Consider the following 22,150-nt stretch of genomic DNA (forward strand, 5'->3'; position numbering starts at 1 on the left):
ATAATCATCATCATATAAAACTTTACTAGAGCGAGCATTCGTCAGTCAGAAAAAAAGAAACTTTGTATACGTATATGAATGGATAAATCAAACTTCGGTTACGGGTATAAATCGATAAATATAATTGTATTATCAGAAAATATTTGAGTACTAAACTCATAAACGGTGGCCAAAGGTGTGAATTACAGTGAATTTCGGCATCAATTATTTATGATCCTATATCTTCTGTTTTAATAACGTAATATATTAAGTCATCATTAGCAATTATTACGAATGAATATATCTCTGTATGTTCGTTGAAAGTAAAATGATTATCAAAAAACAATTGACCTCAATAAAAAAAAAAAAAAAAAGTTAAAAATTCGATCATCATTTTCTTTGTTATTTAATATAATTATAATCGAAGAATTTTGGAATTAATTATTCGAAAATAAATGTATGATTTACACTTTCATAAAGATTGTCACAATGAAGTAATAGATAATAAAACAAAGCTATGTCTTTTAGCTTATTTAATTTGAAATTAGAGAAAAAAATATTGACGCATACCGAGAGACTTTTGTTTCTTTTAAACCGATGCATTTCGACTGGGGATAATTCGTTCATTAGAATGAAAATTAATTAAAAAAAAAAAAAAAAAAAAAAAAAAAGACGTGATCAGAAAAAATAAATAAATTGATTAGAACGGAATACTTTTTTTATTAAAAAAATTACTCTCTCTCTCTCTCTCTCTCTCTCTCTCTCTCTCTCTCTCCCTCTCCCTCTTTCTCTCTTCTCGATAGGTCCTACCGTTCGTGCCGACTGTAACATCATTGTTCCATTGTTTACAGATAAAAAAGGAAGAAAAATGTTTTAAAAAGAAAAATAAGAGAAAGTATGTACTCCTTACAAGGATAAAGCGATCCTTCCGAAAGGTATACAAAAGAAAAAGCTTTTGAAAATGTTAGAGAAAATACGACTGTTAATAAAAAATTATACGGATCCTTCAAAGAAATATTTCATGAACGTACGTACGACGGTAAAAGTACATTTGTATGTAAATTCTATCTATAAAAGCACATTGTATGTAAGTTCTTTGCATGAAAATACATTATATGTAAGCTCATTATAATGTACATTATATGTAAGTACATTTCTCCTTACTTAATTTTCTTTCAAAGGATATTTATTTTGTTGTATGACCATTTGTAAGATCCTTGAAATGGTTACAGCTCATTTTTCGATTTTATGGATAAATAAAGTTTTGACAATTTTATGACGTTTCAAACAGAAGAAGTTTTGGTGTCTTCGAAGTGGTTAAAAAAAAAAAGGAAAACTTGTAAGGTTTCTTCAGTTTCTTTTTCAACAAAGACAACAATGGCACAGAATGTGATAAAGGTAACGGTAAAGGTAAGAACAAAAAATGGATAGAAACGAAAAAAGAAAGATAACGAAGAATACCCTGTCGCTTATTTGAAAGGTATTAAACAGGACGGCTAAAATAACCTGTATTGCATCAGCAATAATGAGTGAGACATCCCGATAATTCTTTGCATCAATGTGTGAAGTATCACTCTGTTGTTTTCTTTTTTTTTCAATTTTTTTTTCAATTTTTTTTTCAATTTTTGCAAAGCGAAATTATAAAAAATGCGATCGTCCTAAAAACGCGATCAAGGAATATTTTTTCTTTGTAATACATATTGAAAGAGAAAAAAATTTTAAAATTAGTCATGGTTAAAATTAAAAATGATTGTGTCTGTGAAAGTCCAGGTTACCGGTTCTGTAGAAAAGCTTAATTTTGTCAGTAAAGATATTAACAGATGTTAAAGGTACTTACCTGAACCTTTTCATATCGCTAACATGGGGAAATTCGTGATGGAACTGTCCTGACCGTAGTAAGGGGCTGTAACAAGCGTAATTTGGGTTGGTCCTTCGAACAACCAATCGGTTCATATATTTTCAAACAAAACTAATTCTCGCATTGTGGTAGGATATTCGTAACAACAATGAACAATGAAAGGAAGAGAAAGAGTGGGGTGGAAGATAAGAAAGATAAAAAAAAAGAAAAAGTGAAACCATTGATTTTAAAAATGGAAGATGTTCTTCTGTTCCTTCAAATAATAATAAAAATAATAAATAAAATAATAAATATTCTTGACGTCTCAACTATTATTTGTATTATCTTACATAAAAATATATTGTATTGAAAAAAAAAAAAAGTAGTTTTTTATTTATTTTTAAAAAGTAGTTTTTATTATTTATTTTTTATTGTTTTATTATTTATTTTTGTAAAAAGTTTTTACAAAAATAAATGTCCATTTTTTTATCTATCCAATTATTATTCAATTTTTTTTTTTAATTCAATTATCCGAATTTTGACTACGAATTTCAATTACGAATATGGTAAAAATTTTGCAAACAAATAAAACATTACTTTTATGATATAATTTCTACAATATCATTTCCATAAAGTATATTCTATTGGCACTTTATTTTATAACAGTAAAAGAATTTGTCATTAGATTTTTATCCGAAAAAAAAAAAAGTTAAAAGTTAATTAAATTGATTACGTTTTATACTATTTAATGTCATAAAATATATAATTATTTACTCATTATTTTGTAACATATAAGTTGCGAAATGTTATCAGTAAAACTAAAAAGAGATAATATTTTTTAAATAAATTTTGTATTTATATTTTATAATATATAAAAATTAATCTTTTCGAAAGAAGGAAAGTAGTATTTATTTAGTATAAGTGTATATATATATATATATATATATATATATATATATATATATATATATACATATATAGTGTGTGTATATATATATATATAAAATTTATATTTCACATTTATATTACTTAAACAAAGTGAAAATACATATAAGAATATAAGAAAGTAGAAGATAATGCTAAGCGAATCTGCAACTAAAGGATGATGAGAGCATGCCAGTAAAACACGATTGATATCATTGAAATAACATTCATTAAGACACCTGAATAACTTACTTTACAATAATCTAAACACATGTTAAAAGTATTAATTGTCACTTATTAAAATATGTGATATGTGAAAAATATTTTCATGTGAAAACATATACGAAATAGTATAAATTCTTCTAATTAGACCGAAGAACTAACATCTCTGTAGGAACATGATTATCGTTAAATCTGACAGTCATATACTTGCCGTATTTTAATCTTTCGTTTAATCTATGAACTTATGTTTGCTCATTCCAAAACGTTACGTACATATTACAGACAATGGTATTATTACTTTTTTTTTTTTTTTTTTTTTTTATATATATATATAATAAGAAATGATAATTTATTACACAAATTCGATAGCATATTTACATAATTTTGTTTCTCCTTCACTCAGAGAAAAAATAATATTACGAAAATTAACAATTTATATAACTTATATCTCATCGTTAATTTACTCTTATGACATAGATCAATGATTTAATTTTGTTTTAATGTTAAAATATGAAAATAAAAATATGTTATCTTATATATGAACTGAATCTGTTCTACAGAAAATGTTATGCGGTTGTGTGTGTATGTGAGTGTGTATGTTTGCAGCAATGAAAAATATGAATATGTGTATACTTTCAACACACTATTTAGAAGACAGCCATGTAAAAATATTACCTTTAATGATTCGCTGTGTAGATTACATTATTCAATTCTATTTATGTACAATTACAAGGATAACTATTGATTAGTAAAAAACATGTTAAATAAATATCTGTGTATAATTCATCTGAAACAGCATCGTATAAATGCAGATCCATCATTCCCTTTGATAATAGTTTAAACATCTAAGCAGGCTTTTCTTCTTAATATATCTAATCTTTACAAATTCAATTATAAAATCCATTTATAAATACTACTTTTTAATCATTCATTCCAATAATTATGAAATTTCAAATAATTTTGGTAAAAATTGAATAATTTTATGAAATATGTGCTGCACGTTTTATACTTCATATTAATTTCAATAAAAATTTTGGAATATATAGTGACAAACGAAAATGAGCTTCTATTATACCACGCCGATATAAATATTTTGATTAAAACATTAGTCATCCTTAATCCCTTAGTTACGATAGCAGAATATTTTTAAAAGCAATGCCTTCTCTTTGTGCGATATAAGATATAGCATTTTCTATTATTCTAATAGTTATGAGCATTAATATTATTAACACAGTCTTTCTATTTTCCTTTTTATCGAACACTACCCAATGAAAACCATTCGATTATTTCGTTTGTCAAAATCAATCGACCGAGTGGTAATCGAATACCACCAAGAAATTCATTTTCTTGTAAAGTATCGTGATTCCAAATTGTAGCTTCCAAAGCTCTTTCCTTAATTACATCAAGTGGCATTCGGTACTCGAGCTAAAACAGAGGAACATTTAAAAACATAAAAAAAAAAAAAAAAGAAAAGAAACATTAACAATTGCATATTAATGTTATTACGTGTAATTTACCATTTCCATAAATGAAGGATAACAACTCTTTTTAACAACTTTAGTTTTACGTTTTGTGGCTTTTGTAGGATCGGGCTTGAGATATACTTTCACGTAAGTATTTGGCTCCTGACCATTTGCTACTTTTGGCAAACCTCTAGCATGATAAACCATTACTGATAAAGTCCCACGGGTATAATGAAGTGATAATTTTATTTGTCCACATTGTACGTTCTCTCTGACTTTTTTCTCTGCCCACCAATTACCAACTGAAAAAAGTATATATAATTTAAATTTATTAAATTCATTATTACAAATTTTAATTCTAAATCAAACAATACATACGTATTAGAATACGCATGGACATTAATGATTATATATATATATATACATATATACCTTTTACTTTACGTAAATGAATATCTGCATTTTGTTGATCTCGTAATAAAGGATGGAAAAATGTATACACCAAATCGCTTTGTGATATTTCTGGAGCCATTTTAAATAAACTTAAGAGAAACTTTTCTATGTCCGCACGTCTTTTATCCGCTACTTGCTTTATATTCGATCGTCCAACGCTTATACCACTTGGTAAGCTAATTAAATTAAACAAAATAATTATATATAAATAATATATTGTCTTCGATATTCAGAAAGAATGTAGAAAAAAGTTTGCACGATGCCGTCGACGATTATTAAAATCTCCAAGAATTTCGATTGATAAGATATAAAAGAATACAAGATAACAATTTTTAGACAATACAGTAATTTACTGTATCTAAAAGAAATGTGCATGTTAAATTAAATTCTCGATTCTACAAAATTAATCATATTCGCAAGTAAGTCATATTTATAATAAAATAATAAATAAATATGTGAAAATATTATCGAATGAATCTTAAATAAGTTAAGCATTAAATATAAATTATTTATCGATTATCATAGGTTAAGAGAAAGACCAAAATGGGTTTAAAACGATTTCGTGCTGAATTGATCATAAAAAAAAAATACTACAGTGCATCTAATATGGGAATTTATCGTCCAATATCTCATTCAAATTCAATTCAACTTATAGAAAAGAATGAATCAAATAATCCAAAACAACATATGCAAAAAGGTGAACAGAATAAAATTGACACTGAGTCGAGTACTACAATAATTCCAAAAACAAATTCAGAAATTAAAGGATAAGAATTATAAACAAGAATATATATTGTAATTAATTACCTGGCTACTTTAGCAAGAGGAAAGTGTATACATAATTTTTGATAAAATTCACAAAATTCTTTATATGAGCGAAAAAGATATGTAGGATCTGCTTGACCTTTTCTTTGTATACGTAAAATATACATGTAATACTTTTCTGGATCATATCTTTTCTGATATCCGTGTACTTGTACACTTGTTAACTGGCCTTCTTGTTGCATCCTATAAAAATAAGAAATATAAGAATATTGTTTTCCGAATTTATTACATTCCAATTTACATTTCGAGTATTTTTTATAAGAATTTAATCCAGACTTACGTATATGTACGCGGAATAAAAGATAATAATGTTCCATCGTTATGATCTCCAGAAAATCTGAGTTGTGCTAAGTTATGTAAAAAGAAATTAAACTGCGTGAACCAACTCTTCAATGAACTCTCTATCATTCGTGCAAATGTTGCTGCTGCTTCAGGATTAGTTTGTCCTGGAAGCAATGCTTTTTGTACATAACTAACAGCATCCATTGTAACACCAGAGATCCCAGATGAAGTCATCTGTGAAGTTGTATATTCGTTCATCTTTGATTTATTTAACAATTCTTTTATTTCAATGTCACTTAATTTTTGTTGTATAATATTTTGTTTATAAAGTTGCATTTTTAATTCCTTTTGCGTTAATAAATTTTCCATTGTGAATTGATAATTGATATTAATATGTATACAGTGTGATATTTTTTCAAGATTCAAATTTTATTAAAATTTATCCATTAATGAGATCACAATTTTTTTTACATTTTTTACAATAGAAACGAACACTATTCAACACGTAACGAATTTGTCCAATGCTTTTTATAATTTAATCGTTCAAATTGTTCTGACTGCGACGTTATAAGGACTCGAACGATAAACGTTAATTAAGTACCAGGCGCAGAATTTAGTACGATAACGGGCCGCTTTCTGATAAAACTTGTGGATAAGTTTTTCCGTTGCGCGGTTTAGTTGTTTTCATAACAAAGCATATAACTCGTAAAAAAAACTTGAGAGAGTTTATCATAAATGAAACACATCATTTATATGATGAATGGATGAAAGTTAAAAACAAATATGCTTTTTGTTCGTCTACTTAAAATAATAATCTTGTAAATAATAACGATATAAAATTTAATTGTACTTACTAATCCAAAAAGATGTAGGATAAGATTGCCATGTTTACGTACAACATTAAATGCTTGACAACACAAATCTACAAAATGATGAAATTTGGCTGACGGCTTGTCTCCACCGTTTATTACATAAGCCATATCAGAAGTTAGAACAAATGGTGTTCGATCTCTAAAAAAAATAATAAAATCCATGTAATAAATATTGTCATTATTTCTACGATTATTGTCTATACCTTTTGAAGTTTCCAAACATTTGAGCATCTCCAAGAAATTTACCGAAATCTATATGAAATAGATGACCAGATGTTTTTAACATAATATTATCATTATGTCTATCACAAATTCCTAAAATGTAAGTAGCAACGCTATAACCAGCGCATGACGCGGTAAAATTTTCTACTGCCCTTTCATATTCTAATTCAGAAGGATTATGCTTAGCTAGCCATTCTGCGATAGGTCGATCTTTAAATGATCCCGTCAAACCAAACTCGACTTGAATTTTTCTAAGTGTTTCTGCATTTGTCACCATTTCTATCATTCCACGTTTGTGACCAGTCGGTACACATGCAAAAGTTACCATTTTTAAATCAAGGCCTTCCTTCAACCACAATTTATCCATAATGCGCATCATTTGTAAAGTCAACATATCTTGCTGCAAATCATCACCAACCTGTGATATATATATATAATTATTATATTTTTTTCATAATCGATAATATTAGAAAAATATTATTGTATAAATTAAATACCTTAAAGATTGCAGGACTTAATACATTATCACAGCTAATGAAATTAATTTTCAATGGAAGTGTAAACGATGGAAAATATGAGCAAATTTGTACATTGATTCCATATACTTGTTTACTAGGAGACAACGGTAAACATGTACCATTATCCTCCATTAATTGACAATTTATATTTTGTAAACCAACTTTGAGTGCATCCATTCGTAATGACTCTTTAGTGCCTTTAATATTTTCTGCAACCTCATTTAAATTCTAAGAAATAATATTGTTAGATTATATAATAAATAATGATTATATAAAAGAAAATAACTACCAAAGATAAGCAAAAATAACTACCTTAACTAATAATTGTTGAGTAAGAAAACTATTTCTTAAAGCATCCCCTATAACTGCTAGCAATGCTCGCAACATTAATTGTAATCTTCTATGATATCTAGCAGAACTGATACCTTTTTCGTCTTCTGGTACAATTTCTGCAGAATTCTAAAAGACAAATATACTATATTAATTAATACGTTAATGGATTTTTATTATTATGCGAAGTATGAAAGATATGAGAAAAAAACTGAACCCTTTCATTACCATGAGTAAGGTAGAAAAATATTAATGTCACGTCACGTGAAATCGCACGCATTGTTTTCTGTTAATAAAATCTCGAGCAATAATTCTTCCAATTTAAAAAAAAGATATAGAACATTTTTTAATATTTTTCTCTTTGAATAAAATACATAAATCGACTTGAGTATAGAAAATAAATCCAAAGAGAAAATATATTTAAGAAAATATAACGATTTAATAAAAGAATTACAAGAAAAATATCTACAAGTAGATATCATATATTTTAGAATGATTAAAAATAAATTTTTATTTTTGCATGGCCTAATTGAAAATGATATAAAACTTTTTCTCAAGTCACTTTTTTCTCACATCTTTTGATCCATTTAATTTGATGATTATATTGTTCTACAAACGATTCTTTCTTTTTTAAGCTTACATAACAGTAAAATAAAATTCTTAAATGGTGTGAATTCGGTGTGCCAATAAACGTCATATCGTGAACAGCGTGACGTAATTACAACACAGACCTCTATACTCTATGAATGTCATGTGAAATCATATAATAGCACGTGATTTCACATGAAATAACATTAATACCTTAATATGTTTATACCCTAAAAATCGTTTATCACGAAACTGAGCTGTTTACATATTACGAACGACCAAGGTTATTCAATATATATATATATACATATCATTTATCGAAATAATAAATATTTCTCAATGTATCGATATTTTGTATTTATATAGAGTGCGTAGAGAACGTATCTGTCGTCACGTTCTCTTATTCGTCAAAGAAATTCGTATACACGCGAAGCTGTCGACACCCAAATTGTACACTTGTGGAATGGAGTTTCATTCAGTGATGTTTTTTTAGTGATCAGTTCCATTATAGTGAAAGGATTAAGAAGAAAATAAATGATATATGATGACGACATTCCAACCTGTACCTGGGGACTTTGTCCTGGTAATGCTTGTGTTAGTAACCAATAAATATGATGAGCTACTCTTGGTGATATCAAAGCTCGTTCCAATAAAAATTTAGCCAAAGGAGAAGCTTCGTATGTTTCATGTTTCAATGCTTGCAACAATTGTGGTAAGTAATCTACGAGCTCATCATTACTTAATTCTCTGATCCATCCAACAGCCATTTCTCGTACTTTCATATCTGGAAAACTAAAAAAAATATTAATCCCTTGTGCACATTGAACGTTTTTGTTTTTATTTTTATTCTTCTTTTTTTTTTTTTTTTTACACTGTCGATCAGCGATACTCACATATTTTTATAGTGAAGCTTTTAAAAAAGAAAAATTTGTCCTCACAGCAAAGTCAATGAAATGTAAAGAATTAATAATACAACAATGTAACTTACCATGGCAAAAGTAATTGTAAAGCTTGTACAGGTGGTAAAGGACTCCAAACTCTAAGAGATGCATGCAAATCTGGCAAACATGCCCAATCCCAACTATGTGCAGCTAATAATACTTTAGGTAAAGCTTCTGGTTTGTCGTGTAAGTAATGTCTTTTCTCCCACAATATTTCTCTTTCATCTATAGGAGGCCTAAAGTTATAAAAATAGAATTTTAATCAAATCTAATATTCTCATAATTTAGATATTCAGATATCAATACCTTGAAAACGTATCTTGCTGCGTAATATCCAATAATAATTCCTGCGTATTTTGATCCAATGAATTAAAATCCAATGATTCAACATCGTGATCTCTTAATTCTGTTGGAAACAAAACATTTCCTCCATAATCTGGTAATTCCAATCCTATAATAGGATGTGTATCACTATGAGGATGAGTCCCGGGTGCTGGTGCAGGACCTAATCTTTTATCCGCGATAGCAGGCCAAAGAGATAAAAAGAAACTTCCTTGGCTCATAATACTAAAACGATATTTAAAAAATGTATATAATTATAACAAAGAGCAACATGTAGATTTAAGTCACACGATATATATTGTCCCTTGAGATTTTATATTTATTTACCCATCATAGTTAAAAAACTGTATAGCAGCCCAACCAAGTTCTTCTTTTCTCATAGCACCTTCTGATACGGAATTTGATTCATGTTCAGTTGGTTGTAAAGTACGTCCATAAAGAACTAATACTAGCCTAGCTTCTCTTGGAACTTGACATACACTGGTCCCACGAAATTCCAACCTAAATTAATATTAAACGATATAATAATAATTTTATAAAAAAAAAAAAAAAAAAAAAAAATTGTTAAATATATTATAATACGCAATGCATTACTTACCAAGAGTTAAATAAAATTCTCGGATAAAAACTCAAGCTTACTGTTGTAGGTTCTGATAAAACAGGATTACCAACAGGTCTTGTACCATGAAATATTTGAGCTGCAATAATGTAATCATCATGTTTCCAATTTCCTGGTAATCTATGTAATGATCCAACTCGTACAAGTACAGTATCTATAACTTCCGAAGATACTAGCCTATCTATTAAATTGTAAATAAATAAATATAGTCACACACACACATATATATATATATATATATATATATATATATATATATGTATATATAATTTGTTATATAAATTAGCTATATAAATAAAAAATTTGTCTTTACTTGTAGAATTTTCTCCTCTACTATTCAATTGAAAATCAACTCTAAAAGCATGACAATAAGTTTCTACAAGATCTTGAATTGCATCGCGAATTTTATGGCAATGGGAGGTAATCACATCAGGAAATTTCGTTCTTAACGTTACAACCGAATAATCTCCATCTTCATGTACAATTTCAGGTTTCTTGCACTCTATGTTCGTAGTATGAACTTGTGGTAAAAATTGACAGCAAGCATTTACAAAATTATCTACTGCTTCTGTGATTTCGAAAGTTTCAATGTTTCCCATCAGAGCAGAAACTGCCTTTACAGCTTGAATTACACCTTGAGGTTTGAGTTGAGGTAGTAGACCAGAACCATGATTTGTTCTTGCTAATTGCATCGCAGTATTTTCAACACGCTCCATTTCCTTTTCTACCGTTTCTGCAATATAAAAAGAAAGTATTTTAATTATTATTGTTATAATCAGATAACAATTAAATTCATTAAAATTGTTTTAAATTATACCTAATAAGATAAGCAATGTATCATAAGAAATTGGTTGTAATGGTTCATTAGGTAGTATATCTTCTAATTTAAGACATTGATCCTGATTATCATCTTGAAGCTGAAAATGAAGTAAAAATTATATTTTGTATAAAGAGTATTGGTTAGTACATTAATTAATAAAAGTTAAAGTATTTACTGTGCGAGCTATAGATTTTTTGATTTGTGCCCTTGTCATAATAGCTAATTCAATGTCTTTCTCCAATTTAATACATTGATGAATATATTCATATTGTGCTAATGTTGTATTAGGAGCTAAATATTCTGCTAAGCCCCAAACTCTTAAACAATACTTCTCTACATTTACTGTATCTTCATCCTCCAAAGAACAAGCTACATTTAAAATAACATGTTCAACGCTACAATTCACTGCAAAAACATATTCCAATTAAAACTTCATTAAAATGTTTAAAGAATGTTTACATTTTATAAATATCACGAAAATGAACATACCGTTACAAGTAAATGAAATGGACGGAATAGAATCTTTATCGTTATCTGACAATTGTGGATGCACAACTAATTTTATACTTGTGCCTTCAGGATATAAATTTTCCATTGTTGGACTTATTACGTGACCAATATTTGTACTAGGATTGTTAAATGGATATTCTCCTATATAAATTAAATTAATTAATTTTTTGATTGATATAGAATGGAAAATCGTTCTTCTTCTTACGAACCTCGCACCGATTTAACCATTTGATGAAAAGCACTTAGATCACCATCATTACTGGATGGTCTAGTTTTTATTACCGTTACGTTTTCATATAAACGAGATTGTTTTTTCTGCTGCAAAAGATATTGCAACAATATCAAAATTAAAAATATAACAATCATATATATATATATATATATATAACTTACACGGCGGTCCAAGGATGTTCTCCTTCTTTCAATAGTATTCCATGCAGATGAATTTCTTGGTGGCAGTGGTGGAGGTGCAGCTGGAGAAATAGCTTGAGATTTGCCTGACTTTTCTACTGCTACATATACTGGATCTGAATTTACACTCTCATTTGTGCTATACATGTAGTCAAAAGGATCAAAAGGATCATATACAGATCCACTAATTTGAGATTGAATATCTAAACAAAAGGAGAATATATATAACACATTAATATAAAGAAATGAATGTTAACCAATATAAAATTAATAACGTACCATCCTTAATATCCTTTGTGTATTCACTGTTGTCATCAGTCTTAACGAGTAAAGGATCAAATGCTTCTAATACACTGACTCTAACATTTGTTTTATCCTCTATTTCTTCACAAGTATTCAAATCTATAAGATTACTATTTGGTTTTTTTTCTATCACTTTCAATACATTTAACTGTTCATCTGCACAAAATGTAGGTACTAAAATATTACAGGCAGCTGGTGCTGAAATGCCAGATCTGTAATTCAAAGGCAAGGGAGGAATCTGAAATAAACAATATATTTCATTATGTATACATATGTAATAATAATACCTAATTATTCCAATTTTCTTTCATCTATTTTTACTCCCATAATTCAGTATATCACTTATTAAATACTTATGATTCAAATACAACTAATTTTTAATATTCAATATTATGTATAATAATTATATATATATACATAATTTAACAATTCAACCTTTTAACATACAAACGGATGTACCTGTGGAGATAAATAATTTTTAAAAGCAAAGAAATTCCATGCAGGCTGTAATAAAAATAATATATTAAATATTTACAATTCTACTAAGAAACTACCAAAAAATATATACGGATATATGTAATATAAATAGTATACATATAAACATACACACATACACATACACACACACATAGATTTATATAAATAGATTAAGAAAAATATGAGAACATATTACTTGCCTGTGGTGTAATATCAGGTACATTGCTATTGCTACTACTGGCCCTTGACAAGATAGGACTAATTCCTGGTGTTCCAGGTGTACAAGGTGCAGTAGAAGATCTAGGCCCAGGTGAAAGTGAATGATATCTAAAATCTCGAGATTGATAAGATCCTACAGAACTATTACTTCTTGAAATCCTTGCTTGCTTTTTTAATAAGGCAGGATGAGTTTCCCACTTTGGTTCTATTGGCGTTTTCCTATTTATATAGATATATATTATATAATCATAGATCATTTTAATAACATCTGTAAATTTCAAAACAAATATGCTGCATCTTACGGAGGTGGTGGAGGTGGCGTACAATATTCTGATAAACTATCCTGCTTGATAGGGCTTGTAAAATTAATTAAATCAATAGATGTTTCCTGGCTGGATGTAGCGGTTGTTGAATTTCTCCTACATGGAATTGGTGGTGGTGGAGCCAATAGCGCAGCATTTTTCGATTGATTTTTATTAAAAGATCCAGGACGTGGACGACTTCTAAATTGTAATCTATTAATAACCATAATTAATTAATTTTAAATATTATACTATGTTCAAAGTAAAAAATGCTACTTACTTATCACCTTGCAAAGCACCATCTGTCGTTGTTGAGCCACTACTTCTATCATGTGAATTATTTTGTGATCGATATGATTGCTGTATATTATTATATTCCAAGCGTTGCTTTTGTAACTTAAATTTTTCTAAAGCTAAACTCTCTAAGCTTAATGCTTGAGCACGCTCCAAATCTTCTTGAAATTGACGTTCATAGTCTATCACCGAAGATCCCTGCGTGTGTATATTTCTATTGCAGTTTGACATCTATAAATAAGATATGAAATTATTAAAATCAATGACAAGTAAAATTCATGATAATAAGTTTATAAAGTTTCATATAAATAACGTGATGAAGCAACGTTTAGGATTATGAACAGTTAATAGAGAAAATTTTGAGGTATAACCTATAAATAAAATCAAAATGATATTCATTTTATATTAAATAATAATAATTTTATATGAAAATAAATAGATTCGATTATTATCGTTTACAATATTATCAAAGAATTAATATAGTAAACAAACCTGCTTTCTATATTATACTATATCTAGAAGTTATAATTCAAAGAAAAGATAACCTTATAAAAACGAAGAAAGAGAATAATGTTTACGTTAGTAGATGGAATGCTGGTTGTGATAAAGTCGATGTGCTCACCGATACACTTCCAAAGAAGTATCAGTATTAGTGCGTTTAAATGTCCTTATCGTGTTCCGGACTAATGCTCTCCCGCAAAAGGAAGAGACGTAAAAGAATTAGAAAGAGTGCGTCTAAATGATTGTTAGATATAAAGATATTTCATTGATTGCTCACCGTGGCATTATTTTTATTGCAGTTTTATTGACAGATGTTAGGACGAAAAGAACGTAATAGCTTTTTAAAAACGGGCAAAGAAAATATATATTCGAAGGTTGAAACACCGTTATGATCGTGGACGTGACATCTCGTATATTTCTTTCTTCCTCTTCCCCTCTATAAACTCTCACGTCTTCCACGATGTCGTTGTCGCGTTTCGTCGGGCGCTATACGTTCACGTCGCCTTTTACGACTTTCCTGTCTTTTCTTTTCTCCTTCTTCTTTCACGACGAAGGAAAAGAATGTACCTACTTGAAGTTTGTTGTAGAAGGTAAGGATAATGATGAGGAAGTCGACGACGACGACGACGACGACGACGACGACGACGACGACGACGACGATAGGAGAAATGCGTGTAAACGCCGCATAACCAACACTATCATCACGTTACCGTACTTGTACATCGTGCGTTGGTGGCGACTGGTAGCGGCCGCCGACACGCCGACGCTTTAATAAAACTCGATCGGATGTGCGGCTTTGTAATTGAAAGAGTCTCAAAGCGACTCCATGACGCGCGAACGTAATAGTTTCCGGAGCGTTGAGCGATCAGCTGCTGGATCTCGTTGCTTCTCTCACTCTTTAGATTCATTTCTCTTTCTCTCTCTCTCTCTCTCTCTCTCTCTCTCTCTCTCTCTCTCTCTCTCTCTCTCTCTCTCTTTCACCCTTTTCTCTCTCTCTCTCTCTCGCTCTCTCTCTCTGTCTGTCTCTCTATCGATCTCTATCTCTTTCTCCTATTATCACCCTTTTTTTGTTCCTTTCACATACTCATCTTTCCTTTCCGTTCGATATTAGAGATCGTTATTCGCGTAAGCGTATCGATTGAGCTTTGACAAACTTTTACGAATTAAAAACCCATCTAAAAAGAATTTCTATGATTTTATTTATTTTTTCTTTTCTTTTTCTTTCACGTAAACGGGAAAAAAAAGAGGATTTAAAACGTAAATGTAACTTGTTCTTTCTTTTTTTTTGAAAGATTACTTCAATTTACGATCTTATTTGTTTTCGACTTATCTTGTACCCTTAATTTTATTAGATCAATCATGCTTTTAATTTTTTTTTCTTTCTTTATATATCTTTATTTTGTAGACAACTTACCAATGAGAACTTGTTAATGAATTTATTTCTGTTTTTCTCGTGAGAATATTTTCATTGAATTGATCATCGTATCAATTGATTTATGAAATAAATTATTTTCTATAATTAAGATTGTTTCATTATGGATATACATTCATTCGTTCAATTTCGATGTAATTTTTGTGATAAAGGAAAAACAAAAAGAAGAAAAGAAAAATGAACACTTATATAATTTATTATTACTTTTTATTTAATTAATAGAGACGTATGATAAATAATGCGGTAATACAATAATTGCAATCGCGTAGAAAACTTTTCGGAAGGACTTGATTTTTGTAAAACGATAAAAGCCGTTATTATTGCAAAAAAAAAAAAAAAAGAAAAAAAATAGAAAACGTATAAAAATAAAAGAACGTGTATTTTCTTATCTATCCTATTTAAAGATCTTTATCAATTATATTTTTAATTTTAATAATACCAAGTAAAATTTCAAGTATATCAGTCTATTTCTATATGGAGAATGACTTAGAAATTTAGTAAAGTGCGATGATCTTCATAAAAAAAAAAAAAGAAAATGATAAATAAATAAAAAAAAAGGCAAAAAACAAAGAACGTTAAGTACATTAAATTCTAATGATCGAAAATATTTTAAGAATTGTCAGATTCTGGAGTAATAATATTAAGCCAAAATCCATCTTCGCTCGTCGTAACAAGGCTTCGCCTGCTGAATTTAATGGGATGAACCGTTTTATTGGAAACTTGAACCGCATGACTTTTCAAGAAGGAAATTATTCCAATTTTAATTTGCAGCAGTGCGAATCGGATTCCTGAGAAATAAAAAAAAAAATAAAAATAGTAATATAGTTAAATATGAATACGTCAACATGCATCGTAAATCTATTATATTGCGGAACGTAATAATATATTATCGTAATAAATATTATTCCAGGATATATTTATATATTATTTATAGGGTATATTATTTACCTTTTGAAGATGATTACTGATAAATATGTTATCGACGAAAATAAAGTTATTATGAAATTATCGAAAGAAAAAAAAATATACTATCGAATCACTCTAATAACTTTAGAGCCGCTTGTTTTAATAATTACTACTATAAAAATAATGATAAGCCTTATCTTCGTACGGACTTTGTGGCAGTGTAAATATCGATGACGTAAGTTTCGATTAAAAATCTTATGGTATGCAAAATTCCAAGGATATAATCGTATTAACGATAACGTTTTTTCATACCAATGAAATATTCATCAAATAGCAATTAATTTGTGTTTTACACGGCAATCGATAAATACAATAAAACCATTGAACTAACCATAACAAAGTATAAGTAATACCCTCGTAAATATAATCTCCGTAACGAAAATTTATATCTTCCTTATATTTTCTTTTATCATCCGAAAAAAAGTAATTATATTTTAAAAGTACCTATACAAGCACGTGGGCCTTCTCCAAAAGGAAGATACGTATATGGATGTCTCGTTCGTTTGTTATCATCCATAAATCTGTCAGGATTAAATGCCTCAGGATCTGGATAATGGTCCGGATCATGGTGGAGACCGTAAATTGGTATGACAACTCGCATTCCAGCTGGTAGTTCGACGTTGCTTCCAGGTATTTGATATTTGTATTCGCATCTTCGAGAGAGTAACGGAGCTGGTGGATATTTTCTGAGAGTTTCTGTACGGAAAACATTAGTAAAAAGAAAAAATAAACAGGAAGTAAATACTTCTTTCTTTTTTTTTTCTTTTTTTTTTTTTAACCTCGAACAAAGCTAATGAACTCACCTAATATCACCAAGTCGAGATATTTCATATCCTGAACGGCATCGTAAGTTAATTTCCCATCTCGTTTCGTTATGGAGTCGTTGATATCTCGCCTAGTCTTCTCCTGAATTTCTTCATTTAATGCCAATTCGTGCAGACAGAACGCTATTGTGTTGGACGAAGTTTCGTAACCGGCTGCGAAGAAAACGAAGGCCTGGGCCGCGATGGAATTTTCATCGAGCTCTGGAAATGATACGTTTGAAAGTAGGTCATGATAACTTCGTTTCGACGTGAAAAATCCGCTGATTTTTCATAACTTACACCGGAGAAACGCTTGATCAGCTTAGAGAAAACGAGGTTGTATCGTTGTTATGTATTTACCAAATATGGTCCGAGTTCTCTCATATTCTTTTCTTTTTTTTTTTTTTTTTCTTTTTTTCCTTTTCTTTTTACATAGCGCGATACGGCTGCGACGCGAGATAGAAAACAAATAAAATTATAGGACTGATTATTTTACTGATGCTTATTTTAACAGCATTTCTTCGACGGAAATTGTAAGAGAGTAATTTACATAACCTAAGGTCGACTTCTTATCAAACGTTCGGTATGAATAAAACACTACGAAAAGAGCTTCGTAATACTCCTTACACGGCATGATACACGACGCGTCCAATCTCGGTCCGCCCCCTTCTAGAAGAACCGCATTTTTCTAGTCGTTTTGAGGCCCTATGTTTTTTCTTTTTTTCTTTTTTTTTTTTTTTTTTTTCTTTTTTTCTTTCTTTCGATGGAACGCGCAGCACAGAACTACGAACTCCTTTGGTATATTTCCTTTACTATCGAACGTATCTTTATAAAAATAGCAAAGTCATTTATAGACATGGAATATTCTTGTGCAATTTACTCGACAATATATATTTAATATCCAATGGAATTCGAAGAACGTGATAAATATTTACAAGGAAAGAGCACTGGTTCGTGACTCGATTAAATTAGTTAGCATTAAGTCGAGAGAAGAGTATTTAACACGTTGCTAAGTGTAATAAAGAGTAATAATGAACAGAGAAATGTTTATCGTCAATGAACCATAACAATTTAATCGAAAATATTCAGATTTCTCTTGTTCCTTGATTGCTTCAACGATTGTAATTGTAATATTATATGCCTGTTATAATCTCATTTGGTATTTCTTTTTCTCGAGAGAGATACAATAAACGATTTCATGCCTTTCAATCGGTTTTTATAAGGTATCAATGACACAATTCTATAGTTAATAATGAACAGCTATAATGGTCAAAGCCATCAAAATTATTGTTACCCGTAAATAAAATGCGAAATAACGCACATCATATAAAACACGTTGTTACGATTGTTCAAACAAAATAATAACATTAAATTCTTTTATGATCATTGCTTTTACCAATTTCCTTTGCGGCTTGAACATCCTCTTCATTCAACGCTTGCGATATCGATCCTATGTCGTTTTCCAAGCTTCCTTTGTTCTTCAATTCTACTAAGAGATCCATAAAATCGTGTCTCCTTTGGTCACAGTTCTCTCGTTGCTTGATCATCTGCGACACGACGTTCTTGAAAAACATAGTAACCTCAGGATCGATGACCTGAACGCCTAGAAACTTATAGATCTTAGGCATGGCTGTACGAAGCATCCTCCACAACGTCGCTTTGTAACTTGGCCTTGAGAGTTTCTTTGCAGCCCTATGGAATTCGGAGTCTTCATCGGTCAAAGCATTTATTTGTATGCCGAAAGCACAACTACCAATGACGTCGATCGTAAATTTTGCTGCTAGCTCACGAACCTCCACAGCTGTTTTTCCTTCGGAAGCTTTATTGATAAGTTTTCGAAATTCTTCGGAACACTCGGCTAATAAATAAAACATTCGTTTTAGTTTGCCCGAGGAAAAAGTTGGCGTTAATTTAGACCTCAGACCCTTCCACTTTCTTCCTTCCAAATTGAAAAGATGACCTGACAATGGATCCTGGAAATATTTATTTTTATATTTTTAACTTTTAATTTCGTGTCGTTCTTTTTTTATTTTTTTTTTTTTCTTTTTCTTTTATACGTCAAAACGTCCATCATTTCATGTACGAAATGAAAAACAATAGTTAGTTATTACATTTTTTATTATCATTAGTGAAAGCTATAAAATGTGAAAATGATAATAAAAATTTATATTGGTAAATCTTAATACGTATTTTATTGCCGTCTTAAAATCATAAAGTTTCTATTACCTGAGAATTATTAGTTGGTATACCACGGTTTCCAAAACAAACAAAATCCTTAACGCAAATGCTCTTAACAAGATCAGGATCCCTTAATATTAAAATCGGTGACCTAACACGAAAAACCCCAAAGAATCTTTCGTTCTTGAACCACTCGTACATTTCCTTCACTCCTTCTGGCTGAGATTTTCGAAATAATAACAAGGATCCGAAATTACCGACCAAAACGGTTGGTTTCTTGAATGGTACACAAAGGTTCTCCCAATAATTAAAAGTCGCCGTGAAATAAAAGTACAAAATGCCGAAGAAAAGGCCAGTTAAAAGGAAAGGATCTAAAAGTTGTTTTAATAGTTCCAACATCTTTACTATCTTCGTTTCTTTGACGTCGATTAAACGTTTTTATTTACTTGCAAAACAATATATATATATATATAAATATATATATGTGTGTGTGTGTGTGTGTATGTGTTTCGTAAAACTTCTTTTCGATTCGTTATGAAAGTTCGTTGTCTACGTAATCTCGTTTAATAGAATAGGAATGTTCGATTGCACTTTTTGCATTCCAACAACATACGAATATGCAAACGTATTCGGATTGGTAGAAAAAAATTTTACGATGTAGCCGGTGGGTAAGTCGTTGACTCGTTTGTCGTTGAGAGCCACGCGCTTACTTGCGTACATTCACTTTTAATGAGTGATGATATATTGATCTGACACTCTTCTCATAGAAACGTTTATAATCGATCCAACCGCACATGATATTGTGGTTTAAATTACGAGTTATCTTAAATATCGATAGAATAGATATATACGATGTATAAACGCGTATAAACATTTAGAAAAGAGACAAAAGGAAAGTTTATCGATATACGATTCTCTTTGTAAGAAAGAGTAAAATATACTTCTCGCGTTTAATCAATTCGTATCGTTCTTATCACATACGAATGAACGAGAATTGATCAGACCTCTTCCATCGTTTTGATTACATCCTTTGCGTGTCTATTGCTCGTATTTAAGAAAAAGATTTTACAAACAGTAAGATATATAACTAACTCCTTTTCCACGATATATATATATATATATATATATATATGAAGAACCTTCTAAAGTGAATGATCGATGAAAACTTTCATGTTAGATCGTGTAGAATATGTGCGACCTAGATACATCTCTCTTCTATCCTTTTTCATCCACGTTCATTAACTTCTTTTTATATTTCTTCCCCTTTCCTTCAATTATTATCTATTTCATAATTATCTCGATATCGAATGAAAATCAATAAACTTTCACTTTTCTTCTAGGATCGATCGATCCATTCGATCAATCGAACGATGCAATTTCTAGTATTCACGATTGAATTATTACGCGCGTAAACAACTTCATCCACGTCGTTTATGCACTTTGATGATGCACCGCGTTACGATGTATCTTCGTCATTGTCAAGTGAAGTGATAACGAAGAAGAGGGAGCTAAAGAGAATCGGAGAAGGAAGAACGGAGTATGAGATTAGAAAAGGATGAAGAGAAACGTTGTTGCGTTATACGTTTGACGCGTGCGCCTCGCCGCGAAAGAGACTGACCTCCCACCGGTGTCGACTGGTAGTCATGAACGAACGCGCACGCATTTATAGAGACCTTGTGTGTCTGCAGAAGAGAGCAACGAAGCCTCTTGACGTACTCTTTCTGAGCCTATGCGTGGCCAACAACGCGACTACGAAACCATCACCTCATTCGCTTATCTCTGACGAAGTCTTTTGGATTCTTTCTCCCCTCTTATTCTCTCTCTCTCTCTCTCATATTCATTCTTCTTCTCTTTTTTTTTCTTCTAATCAACCAATAGCATATTCGGTCAACATACTTAAATAGACGCCACTAGTTCTTCTTCCGTTTTCCTTCTTATACGTGAGAAGATCTGAAAAATCTTACGGATGTTTGTATTTTCGAGCCAAGAATATGATGACGTGTATTTTACAATCTTGAAATAATGTAAACTCAAGTGCAAAGTATACTACGGAGTAATAGTAATTGTTCAATAACGATATCATTTAACGGTGGAATGAATTTAATTGAGTTTAATTAGATACGTTGTTTTTCTTTTTTTTTTTTTTTACGAAATTAAACGATCAGTGATTTTTGTTATTTCTTTTTTTTTTCCTCACTTTACTTTTTTATACCTTATAAGATATCACTTTGCTCTTGGACGCAAAAATAAGGTCAGGCCGAAAGTTTTTCTAATGATTTTAAGTATCAATTATTCTTTTTCAAGTCCTTTCTAAACTTACAATCTGAGAAAAATTTGTCTAAGAAGTTCGAAAAAGAGTATGCTGAACTTTTGCTCCACTTAAAAACTTTTCCTTTAGTATATATATATATATAAAACGTTAATTACAGTTAGTTGAGTTAAACGATGATGGATCTATGTTTCTCCATTGTTTTTTTTTCTTTTGTTATATAAATCGTCAAGATGTTACGACGACAT

The 22,150-nt window shown here is 29.9% G+C and overlaps 2 protein-coding genes across 13 annotated transcripts; both read right to left on the reverse strand.

Moving 5' to 3' along the window:
* Positions 1 to 2,809: 2,809 nt before the first annotated feature.
* On the reverse strand, positions 2,810 to 15,171 carry LOC124947634 (phosphatidylinositol 4-phosphate 3-kinase C2 domain-containing subunit beta). 12 transcript variants are annotated; one of them, XM_047490057.1, is made up of 27 exons: positions 14,532 to 15,165; positions 13,740 to 13,984; positions 13,460 to 13,672; positions 13,139 to 13,376; positions 12,921 to 12,965; positions 12,438 to 12,699; positions 12,141 to 12,361; positions 11,957 to 12,062; positions 11,727 to 11,888; positions 11,413 to 11,642; positions 11,235 to 11,334; positions 10,731 to 11,150; positions 10,397 to 10,598; positions 10,126 to 10,299; positions 9,763 to 10,023; positions 9,504 to 9,692; positions 9,409 to 9,425; positions 9,076 to 9,299; positions 7,910 to 8,056; positions 7,577 to 7,825; positions 7,061 to 7,497; positions 6,840 to 6,996; positions 5,984 to 6,219; positions 5,686 to 5,886; positions 4,858 to 5,054; positions 4,480 to 4,727; positions 2,810 to 4,387 (listed from the first exon to the last, which is right to left on the reverse strand). In XM_047490057.1, the coding sequence occupies exons 2-27, from the start codon at positions 13,982 to 13,984 to the stop codon at positions 4,214 to 4,216; spliced, it is 5,355 nt and encodes a 1,784-aa protein (XP_047346013.1). In that variant the 5' UTR covers positions 14,532 to 15,165; the 3' UTR covers positions 2,810 to 4,213. The 12 variants fall into 12 exon arrangements, with proteins under 12 accessions (XP_047346013.1, XP_047346014.1, XP_047346008.1 ...); XM_047490058.1 differs by having other exon boundaries at positions 9,082 to 9,299; positions 11,957 to 12,065; positions 14,532 to 15,164; XM_047490052.1 differs by having other exon boundaries at positions 11,957 to 12,065; positions 14,532 to 15,164.
* Positions 15,172 to 15,864: 693 nt separating this feature from the next.
* Positions 15,865 to 21,366, reverse strand: LOC124947635 (cytochrome P450 6B5-like). Its single transcript, XM_047490066.1, has 5 exons — positions 19,682 to 21,366; positions 18,852 to 19,428; positions 17,456 to 17,677; positions 17,097 to 17,348; positions 15,865 to 16,474 (listed from the first exon to the last, which is right to left on the reverse strand). Exons 1-5 carry the CDS (start codon positions 20,030 to 20,032, stop codon positions 16,296 to 16,298), a joined length of 1,581 nt encoding a protein of 526 aa, XP_047346022.1. The 5' UTR covers positions 20,033 to 21,366; the 3' UTR covers positions 15,865 to 16,295.
* Between the last annotated feature and the right edge of the window lie 784 nt (positions 21,367 to 22,150).

This window comes from Vespa velutina, chromosome 3 (assembly GCF_912470025.1).
Source record: "Vespa velutina chromosome 3, iVesVel2.1, whole genome shotgun sequence".
Classification (NCBI taxonomy): domain Eukaryota; kingdom Metazoa; phylum Arthropoda; class Insecta; order Hymenoptera; family Vespidae; genus Vespa; species Vespa velutina.